Source organism: Micromys minutus (assembly GCF_963924665.1).
Source record: "Micromys minutus genome assembly, chromosome: 2".
In the NCBI taxonomy this organism is placed as follows: domain Eukaryota; kingdom Metazoa; phylum Chordata; class Mammalia; order Rodentia; family Muridae; genus Micromys; species Micromys minutus.
This window is the reverse complement of record NC_137971.1, coordinates 93,883,134-93,896,003: the sequence shown is the minus strand read 5'-3', so window position 1 is coordinate 93,896,003 and position 12,870 is coordinate 93,883,134. Positions and strand designations below refer to the sequence as shown.

At 38.7% G+C, this 12,870-nt stretch overlaps 1 protein-coding gene across 1 annotated transcript in view; it reads left to right on the top strand.

The window, feature by feature from the left end:
* The window catches only part of FCHSD2 (FCH and double SH3 domains 2), a 112,438-nt gene that overhangs the window by 81,394 nt on the left and 18,174 nt on the right, over positions 1-12,870 (top strand). Inside the window, exon 10 of the mRNA XM_080913279.1 lies at positions 4,759-4,920. Within this exon, the coding sequence (XP_080769405.1) occupies positions 4,759-4,920 (162 nt within the window). The remainder of the gene's footprint in view (positions 1-4,758; positions 4,921-12,870) is intronic.

Genomic DNA, 12,870 nt, shown 5'->3' with positions numbered 1-12,870 from the left:
ATGACTATTATTCCTATTAGTATGACAAACTCACTATTAGTTAATTTAAAACTAAAGCATTCCTTAAGTAGATGAATGGATACAAAAACTGTGGTACATTTACACAATGGAGTACTACTCAGCTATTAGAAACAATGACTGTATGAAATTCTTAAGAAAATGGATGCATCTAGAGAATATCATCCTGAGTGAGGTAACCCAGTCACAAAAGAACAGACATAATATACAGTCACTGATAATTAGATACTAATCCCAGAAAGCTCTGAACACCCCAGAAACAACTCACAGACTATATGAAGTTCAAGAAAAACAAAGGCCAAAAAAAAAAAAAGAAAGAAAATGAAAAACCATTATGCTTAAGTTTTACACACCAAGAAAACTTTGACTATTTCCAGGTTACATCTTGTTTTACACATACTCATTATGCTCATTGTAACTAGTAAGATTTTGATGCATACTATCAAACCTTTAAAAAAATCAAGTACTGACAAAAATGTATTCATATACTTTTATGCAAAAATGCTTAAAATCTGTAAAAAAATAAATAAATAAAAATAAAACATTAAGTGGGATTTCAACAACACAGTGTCTTATCTCTCCTGACACAAGCAGTTAAGTCTTTATTCTCGAAGATAATTTTCTTACTAAAAATATAGAGCCATGATATCTATTATCTTAGTTTTAAATATCTGTAAAATTGTCTTCAAATGAGCTCTCACCTAGTTTCTGCTTATTGGATAATCAAAAATAGCCATGCTAAAATTAGTTGGCAGATGTGAGGCATATTTTATTAGGGCAGCAGTCAGTCACAGGAGTACCCTATTGGAATTTTTAGATAGACTAGATCACTGAACTCTTCAGAGAAACTGACAGAAATCGTTGTTCTGCCTCTTCTTTTTTTCTAGCTCATATTATTATTTGCATTATTTTAATGAGGAAACACCAGTTAAAATTTTTTCATGCCCTTTGAACTTGCTTTGTATTTCCTGCCAACATAAATGGTTGCCTCCCTTGTTTGTGAATCTGCTTTGTCTAGTCACCGCATGGCTCCGTTCATCTCATGCTAATGAGAGGGAGCACTGGTGTAGTATGCTGGCATAGATGAAACTTTCCGTGAGAAGAAATTGAAAATGGAAATGCAGAGACGAAGGATTCTGCAGTCATTGATTAATTCTTGACTGGTTAAGTTGAGGCAAAGTCATATCGATTAATTTGGCAATTTAATGTATCAGATTCTTAGAAAAAGAATCTCACAGTAAACCGTTATGACATTGCTATGATTTCTACAATTCCCACAAGAACATTTATATATGCTGCGGTACTCTCTTAAGTCTCTAATTAGAAATTAGGATGAGCCAGGCTTGGTGATGCACACCTTTAATTCCAGCACTCAGGAGACAGAGGCAGGCAGATCTCTAAGTTTGAGACAACAATGGCTACATAGAGAAAACCTGTCTTGAAAAACAAAAACAAATTAGAATAAAACAATTGTTTAAGTAAAACATTAGTAATCATATTTTTACATTTTTGTTGGTTTTGTATGTTTCTAGCTGTTAGGATTTTTTGTTTGTTTGTTTATATTAGTTTTTCGAAACAAGGTTTCTTTCTATAGTCCTGGCTGTCCTGGTACCTGCTCTGTAGACCAGGCTGACCTCAAACTTAGAAATCCACCTGCCTCTGCTTCCCAAGTGCTGGGATTAAAGACATGGCTTACCCTAGTTTCTGAGTATTTGAATTTTTTGAAATGCCATTTGTCACCCACATGCACATTTATACACATAAACAAACATTAACTATATGACCTGTATAATTACAAATTGATAATTGAGTGTTATAGCTTAAGATATTAAATATAATTTCTTATCAATATATACCTGAACTATACATAATATACTCATACTTGTAAAGAAAATGAGAAAGGAATTAAAATACCTCACTATAAAAATTAAAACCAACTTTGTGCTAGAGAGATGGCTCAGCAGTTAAGAGTGCTTACCTTTCTTGCAGGGGACTGGATTTGGCTCCCACCTCTCTCACATGGGGACTCAAAATCACCTGTAACTGGTTCTAGGGAATCTGATGCTCTCTTCTGACCTCTTGGGAGCTCCTGCATGCCTGTGGAACACATAAACTTATAAAGGCACATACATTACTATAATAGATAAAGCTTTAAAAAGAACTAAACTCAAAAGAAACCAGCAGAAAGGGAAGAATAAAAAGCTATTAGACTATACGAAACAAAAAGCAACCTGGTAGAAATAACCTTTCTGTATATTAGTGATTTTAAATGTAAGTGTATTCTTTAACCAAAAGACAAATCAGCAGAATGGATTTTTAAAAATTGTATAGGGCCTAGAGTTAGGAGCACTTGCTGTTCTTGAAAAGAACTTGGATTGGGTTAACAACCCCAACGTGGGAGCTTACAATTCTCTCTAACTCCAGATCCAGGAAATCCAATGCCCTTCTCTGACCTCTGTGAACACTAGGCATACGTGGTACACACACATACATGCAGGCAAAACATTTATACACATAAAATCAAAATAAATAAAATCTTTTAAAAATATGACTCAATCATATGCTGTCCAAAGACACTAATAGATTAAAAATAAATAGATGGAAGAAGATATTCCGAACAACAATCAGAGGATGACAGCCACGGACAAATACTGTGTGGTTATACTAGAATAGTTAAAAGCAAAGAGACAGAAAATCAGATAATAGTTATGAAGACAAGGGAGGAGAATGAGAAGCTGTTACTCGGTGCATTGAATTTTGGGGGCTTTAAATAGTTTTTAAAAGATTCATTTTTATATGGATGTGTTTTGTCAACATATACATCTGTTTACTAGAAGTGGGCATTAGTTCCCATTAATAGAAGGTTGTGAGCTACCATGTAAGTGCTGTTGAACTCAAGACCTCTGGAAGAGTGTTCTTTACTGTTGAGCCTTCTCTCTAACCTGTTTATGATGAAAGTGATCTGGAGGTAGCTGGTGTAATTGTTGCAGAACGATGTTAATATATTTAATACCCATTAGACTGTACTTTTTAAAGTACATGTATATGCATACATACTGTGATAACAGCTAATGAAAAAAGGCACCATGGCCGTCAGAACAAGAAGGGGTCTGTGGGAGGAACTGGAGGAATTTCCAGGGGGGAATGTTCTAATTGTATTATAATCTCAAGAGTAGAAAAATAGTCATCGTGGAAATTTTTATGCTGTGTACATTTACCACAATGAAATGCGTTTGTAATCCTAGTACTTGGGAAAAGCAAAAGGATAAGAAGTTCAAGTTTGCGGCCAGATTGCACTATATAAAACCCTGTATCAATCAATCAATCAGTCTTTATGCAGACTAGACTGTTTAATGTTGAGAAAATAAAATATACTGAATATGTCTTGGTTTTTCTTGTTTCTCTGCTTTAGTGGTTAGGTGACTTATGTGTATGATTTCCATGAATGCTTGTGTGTGTGTATGTGCGCGTGCGCATACATGTGCACTGATGTGAGTACACTAGTGTATGGTTGTGCTTGTGTCATTTTTATGGGTATTTGTCTATGGTTTAGGAACAGAGTCCAAAAAAAATAGGCAGTTACTGTCTGTCTTGAATTTAGTGAAGAGCAGCTCTGTTCTCAGTATCAGGTGTTTCTGGCAACTTCATCATGATTTAATTTAAAATCAAAAGGACTGTTAATTAACAATCACTCGTGGCAGCTAAGTCAAAAGTTCTTAAAGCTTGTCCTGGAAAGTGTTGATGTTATCAAAAAGAAATGTTATTAGCATTATTATTAAAAAAGAAAATACTTTATATCCATGTCATTGAATAACAGTCTTTCAAGATTAATTTCAACTAAAGTTCAATTAAAAATTTCTCCTGTGTTGGAGTGTGTAGTCATGTGGGAGCATAGAGGCTATGGAAAGACAAAAACAACAACAACAAAAAAAAAAAAAACCCACTATTTCACATTGTAAAAGCTATCATACTCCAGACTATTACTCAGATTATTGGAGCTGGAGAGATGGTTCAGTTGTTAAGAGAGCTGACTTCTCTTGTAGAGGATCCAGGTTCAATCCCAGCACCCACATGCTGTCCCACAGCTATCTATACCTAGTCCAGGGGATGGAATGTCCTCTTCTTCATTCTTCGTGCTCCAATCTTGGGGTGCATATACATATACTCAGACACACATTTATACTAAATTATTAAGTGTGTTTTGTTTTAAGAATAAAACAGTCCTAGTCCAGAGTCAGAGCATTTTAAAACAAGAGGATAACATGATTAAGTTGTTCACAGACTATTAACAGTGGGTTATGAAGGAAAAGGAAAAAAATCCCAAGGTTAGCTTAGAAGGCTACAGAAGATGCTGGATGTCAGGATGTTCTAAGCCATATTCTTAACAGCAAAAGGAAGATTTTGTGGTTCTCTCATCTCTTCCTAGTCACGTTTTGTTTTATGTGTCATCAGTACTGTGGTCCTGTTGCAATACAAGGTACAAGGTAAGGCTGAGTGGTAGCCCATCACATGCATCCATGAACAGGACCTGATTTCAATCTCCAACACTCCCCGAATCAATAAGACATAAGCACGCCATTTGCCTTAGATGCTTGTGTTCGTGTTCTCTCTTTTCTGTAGGTGAAAAATTAATATATAACAATTATTGGAAAAATATCAAGATTGTTAAGTTGGAAATAATTTAATCTGTGTGAGGCAACGTTGCGAGTTCCAACCTTGTTTGTTTTGCTGTTTTCTTAGATCATTAAGTTGAAAGCTGAGGCCCGGCTAGACCTACTGAAGCAGATTGGGGTTTCTGTAGATACGTGGCTAAAGAGCGCCATGAACCAAGTGATGGAGGAACTGGAAAATGAGCGGTGGGCCCGCCCCCCAGCCGTGACCAGCAACGGCACTCTACACTCGGTACGGTTTCTTTTCTTGGATTTCATTGGCTGACTGGCCTTCACTGTTTGCTCTGAGGCCAAACTTGATAAAGTTTTAAAATGAAAATGATGGGAGTTTGTTACCTTCAGTCTATCATTTCGTTTAAACTTAATACGGGAAACAGTGAGGAGAAAACGTGTGTTAGTGTTTTATTTTGTTACAGTAAAGAATACTTTGCTACTAATTAGGCTATTGGTGTGTGTCCCCCAAACTTATTATTCCATTTATAAGGTGAATATGCATTTTAGCTGAACGTAAGAGAAGAGAAAAACTAGTATTTCTGTAATTCTCAGAGATCTTCTCTAGTGAATGAACATTTAGAACGCTGAAAACTATCTTTTCGAATGTAGGGTCTGAGCTGGAGAAATATCTCAGTCACAGAGTGCTTACCATTCAAGCAGACCTGAGTTCAAGCTCCAGAACCTGATTGCCATAGCCAGACTCGGTGATTCGTGCTTGTAGTTCCTTCCATGCTGGGAAAGTAGAGACTGACGTCCCCGGGCATCACTAGCCAGCCAGTGTAGAGAGCCAGATTGACAAGTTCCTGGCCAACAAGAGACCCTGTGTGCCTAAGAAATAACATCCAAGGCTCATCTCTGGCCTCCACACACACATTAACACACATGTATACACACAGACACATAAAATGCACAGGCTTAGTATAAAGATGGATTCAGTTACGGGGCAGAACGAGAATCCAATGCAGGGAGGGTCTAACAGGCAATAACCAGCACACTGCTTGTTTTCTTCCTTCAAGTCCAGGGTTCATCCTGCTTGTTTCTTAATGGAATTTACCAATTTTTGTTTCTCTTTGTTTTCTTTTGTCTATCATCTTCTTCTGTGGGCTATAATGGCCAAGTCTTCTGACTGCTCTACACAGCTAAGTAGATACACCCTCCAACAGTGCATCCCATTCCTCCTACCCCCCACCCACCTTTTCCCCACCCCAATCCTGTTGCAGTAACCTCTTCAACCCAAATAAGCCCTTGCAAAGAAAACACAATTAATATGAATACAAGCTGTGAGCCTAGATTAGACAGATATACCACTACATTACTCTATTCCCCAGCTATGAGATCCCTTATAACTTGCTGTTTCTCCAGACCATGTGCTTCAGCTCCATCTTCCTTCCACCTCCTCTTCCTCAGTGGTCTCCTTCTCTCTCCTCCTGCCTTCTCCCTCAAACTTTTCAGTTCCACCTTCCCTTCCTCTGCCCAATCACCGACTCTAACCTTTATTTTAAAAGTTAAAATGAGGAGGCATCACCTGAGTACAAGATTCACTCTTTGTCCTAAGCAGCCCTTCTTGGAGAAGTGGATTAGCATCAAAATACAAACAGTACCAGGGCAATCCACAACACACCCCAACAGGCCACCCCACTTCCCAGGGCTTCAGTCTCTAAAGGATTAGGTGCCTCCTCTCACAGACCAGGCAGTCCTCTACTGTATGGGGAGGGAGGCGCTTGTACCGCCTAGTGTATGATGCCTGGTTGGTGGCTCCTTGTCTGAGACATCTTAAGAGTCCAGGTTAGTTGAGATTTCTGGTCTTCCTATGGGGTTGCCCCCCTCCTCAACTTCTTCCAGCCTTTCCCTAATTCATCCACAGAGATCCCCAACTTTAGTCCATTGGTTGGGTATAAGTGTCTGCATCTGTGTGAATCAGCTATTTGTTGGGCCTCTTGGAAGGCAGCCATGCTAAGCTCCTGTCTGTAAGCACACCATAGCATCAGTAATAGTGTCAGGTCTTGAAGCCTCCCCTTGAGATGGATCCCAACTTAGGCCTGTCACTGGACCTTCTTTCCCTCAGTCTTCTCTCTATTTTTGTCCCTGCAGTTCTTTCAGACAGGAACAATTCTGGGTCAGAGTTTTGACTGTGGGATGGCCACTCCATCCCTTATATGATCCCTGTCTTTCTGCTGGAGGTGGGCTCTACAGTTCCCTCTCCCACTGTTGGGCATTTCATCTAAGGTCCCTCCCTTTGAGTCCTGAGAGTCTCTCACCTCCCAGGTCTCAGGTACATTCTTGTGGGTCCCTCCACCCACACCTCCTGAAGTTTTCTGTTTTTATGCATTCTTTTGGCCCTCTGGGCTTCATTCCTACCCCCTCCCAATACCTGATCATGTTTCCCCTTTTTCCTTCCCATCCTGTCATCCACCCAGGTTCCTCCCTCCCTCTGTCCATTCTCCCCCACATGATTGCTTTCTTTTCCCTCCTAAGTGGGACTGAAGGATCCTCACTTGGGCCCTTTGGCTTGTTAACCTTCTCTCTCTCTCTCTCTCTCTCTCTCTCTCTCTCTCTCTCTCTCTCTCTCTCTCTCTCTCTCTCTCTCTCTCTCTCTCTCTTTGGCAGAGCAATAACACTATATTTATTTTTGGGTTTAGCCAGGGAGGCGCAGGGCCATGGGGCAAGCCAGGGCCCAGAGCCCTTGGCTATACAGAGACTCTATTTTAATGTATATTTGCTGCAAAGAGAATCAGCTTTTGGTTTTGAACCTTTGAGAAAGAAAATATACTATGGAGCTCAAGTTCTTGGTGGTCGATGAGTCACTGGGGGAAGTTTGGGATCACACATGACACATCTAGTTAGCTGGTTAACCTTCTTAAGGGTTGTATCCTGGGTGTTCTGTACTGTTTTGGCTAATATCCACTTATTAGTGAGTATACACCATTCATATTCTTTTGGGTCTGAATTAGTCAGGATGATATTTTCCAGTTCTATCCCATTTGCCTGCAAAACTCATGATGTCCTCTTCTCAATAGCTGAATTATGTACATCATTATATACGAATGTACTCCATTATGTACATCAACCACATTTTCTGTATCCATTCTTCCATTGTGTAATATCTGGGTTGTTTCCAGCTTCTGGCTATCACAAATAAGACCACTATGAACAGCCAGTCTTACAGAGCCTGTGTATTCCCTCTTTCAACTTACAAGTAACATGAGACTGAAATGCACATTCTGACAACCAAATAGTTTCTTTTTTTGTAGGTGCCCACAAAGCATTAGTCATCTGGGGATCATGATGAATATCATAGACAGTAACAATATAGCTAAAGAGTGTGTCATAGAAGGTCAGTGTTATTAAGCTGCATGGTCTGTCTGTCTTAGAGAACCATACTTGCATGACAATTCTTCCTCTTGTATCATACTGTCATGTAGAATATAGGATTGGGGCAGGGAAAGAGTCCCAGAATGTGTTGACACATTGACACATTTAAAGGGGAGGGGGCGTGCTGCATGTCTTTGATTTCAGCCCTCAGATGGCAGATGCCAGTGGAATTCCTGAGTTCAGAGCTGGCCTCTAGCTTGAACTATATAGAGAGTTGCAGGCTGTCCAAGAAGAACTACGTAATCTGACTCCATCTCAGGTGGGGGGAGTAGGGGACAGAAATTTAGCTGTTGGGTAACTGAGTCTACATACAACATCTGAAGATGAATTACTGCCAGTAACCCCATGAGCCACTAAATTGATCATCTTTCCCTCCTCTTACTTTGCTGCCTTCTCCCACTTTAATCCATACCTAGTTTATAACCTGACCTTTAAAATTATTTAAACATAATAAGGAATGTTAATTTTGCACACACTTTCCAGTCTAATTTTTCTTGTCCCTGAATAATCTTTGTAATCGTTCTTTTATTTTATGTAACATTTGCACATATACAATTGATCATTCATATTCCTGGATTTTACATGCATGGATTCAACCAACCACAAATCTGAAAGTTGGGCTTTTAAAATTGCATAAAAACTTTTCTTTTAAGTGTGTATACAACACAGCAATTATTTCCGTAACATTTAAAGTCTGTCAGGTATGTATACGTTATATTTAAATACTATACCATTTTATATAAGGGACGTAAGTATCCCTGGGATTTGGTATCCTCAAAAGATCCTGGAGTCAATCCTCCTTGAGTACTAAAAACAACTAAATTTCTTTTTCAGTTTTAGGGCTGATTCCCAGAGTGGGACCAAACAGAATTTATAGTCCTTTGTTTGAGGTTAGGTTTATTTTTATTCTTTCTAGTCTTTTTTTTTTCCCTTAGAGTTTCTGATTATAACTGGCACCATCTTCATGACTTCCCTAAGCAGTTGCACCGAGGCAGTGTGACAGTCTGCTTTGTTGTGCAGACTCCCTAGGGATCTGACATTCGCAGACTTAGAAATGAATCCTGATCCAGTCATCTTGAAGAATGTGGCTGAAAGACAAGGAGAGGAGTGTGCTTAATCCTTGCTCCTCAGTATGCCTATAGTCCTGATCGTCCTTGCAGTCTGGGGGAATTTGTTTTTAAATTATGAAAACCTGTTTATGGGCTTAAGCTAATCTTAATTAAAAGAAAGAGTGAGTTTCTATAATGAAACAGACAGACACTGGTAAAAGACTATCCTTGCCAAAAAAAATCTTCAATTGCTTTTATATTTATAGTACTTTCAAATGGGCAGCAGGCTTTCTCATTGGTCTAAGTAAGTTCTGTGCTCTAAAAGCCTATGCTTCTGGTGAAATTGTTATTTTAAATTCTAGTTAGATCAGGTTAATTCACTGATTTAAGCGTGCTTTCAGCTAGCCCTTCTCATGAGACCCTTTGCTGGGTGTTGACTATGTCTGTGCTAATGTCTACAGATTGAGAGTTCTTGTCTCACTTGCCGATAGCCAAGACCAAGAAGAGGGTGGGACTGAAAATTTCACCACTGAGAAAAGTGTAACCACCACATTTGATAGCCATCACACACTACTAACCCAACTAATAGGCAATATATGCAGAGGAAAGTGCTTACCACCAAGCTTGGTGACATCCTTTTGATACCTGGGACCCCAGCTCCAGGGAAACCTGACCCCTCTGACCTCTGGGCAACTTGTATCTGTGTGCACATAACCCCCCCCACACACACACACATAGTAAAATAATAAAAATAGGTCTTTTTTAAAATCACTATAGTTACTAGTGATGATGTTTATTCTTTGCAACACCAGGAGAGACTCTAATGTTTGTTATCATATTCTTGAAAAAATAGTAAAGATGGCTGCTATGTGATCTCACCACAGAAATTCGTGGTCAAATACAGTGTATGTATACATTTGAAATCACTAAAATATCAAACAAAAAAGAAAATGAGCTAGATATAGTGTGGAACACATAATCTCAGCTACTTGAGAGGCTAGGAAAGAAGGAGTTTTACACTAACCTGAGCAGCTAAAACAAAATAAAAAACAAAAAGGTAATGACTTTTTTAAGTAATGGAATAATATGTTATTATCAACTTTATTTTATGTGTAATGGGAGTTTAGGAAATTACTAATTTATATTTGTAAAAACATATGGGTTTTTTTTTGTTTTTGTTTTGTTTGTTTTTTGATACAGGGTTTCTTTGTATAGTCTTAGCTATCCTGGAAATAGCTCTATAGACCAGACTGGCTTCAAACTTACAAGATCCTTCTGCCTCTGGGATTAAAAGCATGTCCCACCACCACCTAGCTAAAATTTAATGTTTTATCCACTTTGATTTCTATAGAATATGAACATTAGTTTCCTCTTTTAAAAGTGTGCTGGAGATGTAGCTGGGTTGGTTGCTTAACATGGATGAACTCCTGGGTCCAGTCCCCAACATCACCTAAACCAAATATGGTCGCATACCTCTATAATCCCGATACTTGGGAGATAAAGGGGAAAAAAATTAGAAGTTCTAACCCATTCTCAGCTACATAGTAAATTTGGGACCAAACTGGGCTACATGAGACCCTATCTCAAAATTAATTAAAATAATGATATTGCTGAAGTTGCTGTGACAGTTTTTTACCTATAAAACATGTCAAAGAATACTCATCTCACATTCAAGGCGAGCACTTTCCTCTGGTTTATTAGCTAAGCTTAAACTGTCACTAAAAGAACAGAGTGGGCCTCAGTGTTCTGTCAGGCACCTTTATGCATTATCTGTGTGAGAAGATTTAGATAATAAGCATAGTTACCCGGGGTGTATTACAGATTAACCGATGGGACTTTGGGGACTAAGTATCTCCCTACAGCTTGTGAGTGAGAAGAGATGACATCTGAACCCAGAGGTGTCTGCCTCTGCAGCCCTCAGACCGCATACCGCTGCTCTGTGGGGCTTCTCCATGTTCTAATCTTTGTCATTTTACATGCTGTGTGGTTTTCTTTTACAGTCATCATTGGGTGTTTTCTTTCCGGTCCCTTTGAGTGGTTATGTTAAATCTCTCTGTACTGTGTGACATTCAAATTCCCAAACTTTTGATATTCCAGTAGCTTTATTAAAGGTTGAAGACAAACATCCGACTTCACCTTTAATGTACATATGTGTGCACCAGTGAGAGCCTGGCAGTTACAATATTAACGTATTTATTATTCTCCCAAATTTCCTCATTCTCTTCCCTAGTCATTTTCCATTCCTCAGTTAACTGACCTACTTTCTGTGCTTTAGGTTAGTGTGTTTTCTGGGATTTTGATAGAATTATATCAAGTCTTTTGTATAGAACTTTGAAACCTTCATGTAATAATTTTGAAGAGCACACATGTTATTGTAGGTCAACAGTTCATTTATTTTTGTTGCTGAATAATAGTGTGTTGTATAGCTGTAGATGTTTGCTAATCCTTCTTCCCATTGATGGACATTTGGGTTGTTCTGGACTGTTACTGTAGTTTTGTAAGTCTTGAATTTGGGTAGGATATGTACTACCAACATATGCTTTTGAATAGGCTGTATAGTGGATATATAGTTAATGTTAATCCTTGGTGACACAGTCTCTAATTTAGCTACTTGCAGGGCTGAGGCAGGATGATCAAAAGTTAAGATCTGGAATAGCCAATGAGCTCAAGGCCAGCCTGAACAATTTATTGAAACCTTGTCTCAAAATTAAAAGTGTAAAAGGTGCTGGGGAAAGGCTGACTTTCTGAGACAGGATCTCCATTTATATCCTTTGCTGGCCCTAGAACTTACTACTGTGTAAGCCAAGCTGACCTTGACTGTTCTTCCTTCCTCTGTCAGCTTTGCCTATAATCGCCACCGAGGCTGTTCTCCTTTGAATAGACTTTGATAATTTGATTTGCAGTTTGTTGTAAAAGATTTGTCTGTTCTATTCAAGTTACCAAAGTTACTGGTATAAAGTTGTTTACTCCGATATGGTTTGTTCCTCACCCCCACCCCATCATGCTGCTCTAATGGAGGTTTATCATGACATGGATTTCCACAGTCAGCAAACTTTATGTTTGTTTTCCTGGTTTATTAATTTCTGGTTAGATTTTAATTATTTCCTTCTTTCCCGTTTAGTTTAGATTTAATTGGCTCTGTTATAATTCTTTTTCTTTCAGGTAGGAACTGGGGATTGATTTTAGACCTTTTTCTTTCTCTTTCTTGTGGAGGCACTTGGTAAACATTCCTGTTACATACTCCTTTAGGTTCTTTACACTGTTTTGCTAATGTGTTATCCTTCAGTTCAAGATACTTTCTGACTGGCTTTCTGGCCATTGAATTTCTGAATGTTGAAATTTTGGGAAAGCTTTCTATATATGTTTCTACTTTAGATTTCTAATTTAGTTACGCTATAGCTCAGTAACATACCTCAGTTCTTTGAAATTTACTGAGACTTCTTTTGTGACCCAGTATGTGATATATAAAAGAGTGTGCATTCTGCTGCTCTTGAGTGCTGTGTTCTACAAATGCAGTTACGTCTAGTTGGCTGATGGCATTGACTGTGTATTACTGTTCTGTGAACCCCAACTGATGTGCAATGCCTTAGGGAAAATGAGTCATTTCCCAGACCTGTGTGAGTTCTAGAGGTAAGTTTCTCGTCCTTCTAGGCGGTTCTATCTCTAGCTTCAGCTCCTCTGTTCATACACTACTCAGCTGAAGACTTGAGGCCTCTGCAAATTTCTCAGGATCTTTTTGCCCTCCTCGTCACTGCCACCTTGGCTTT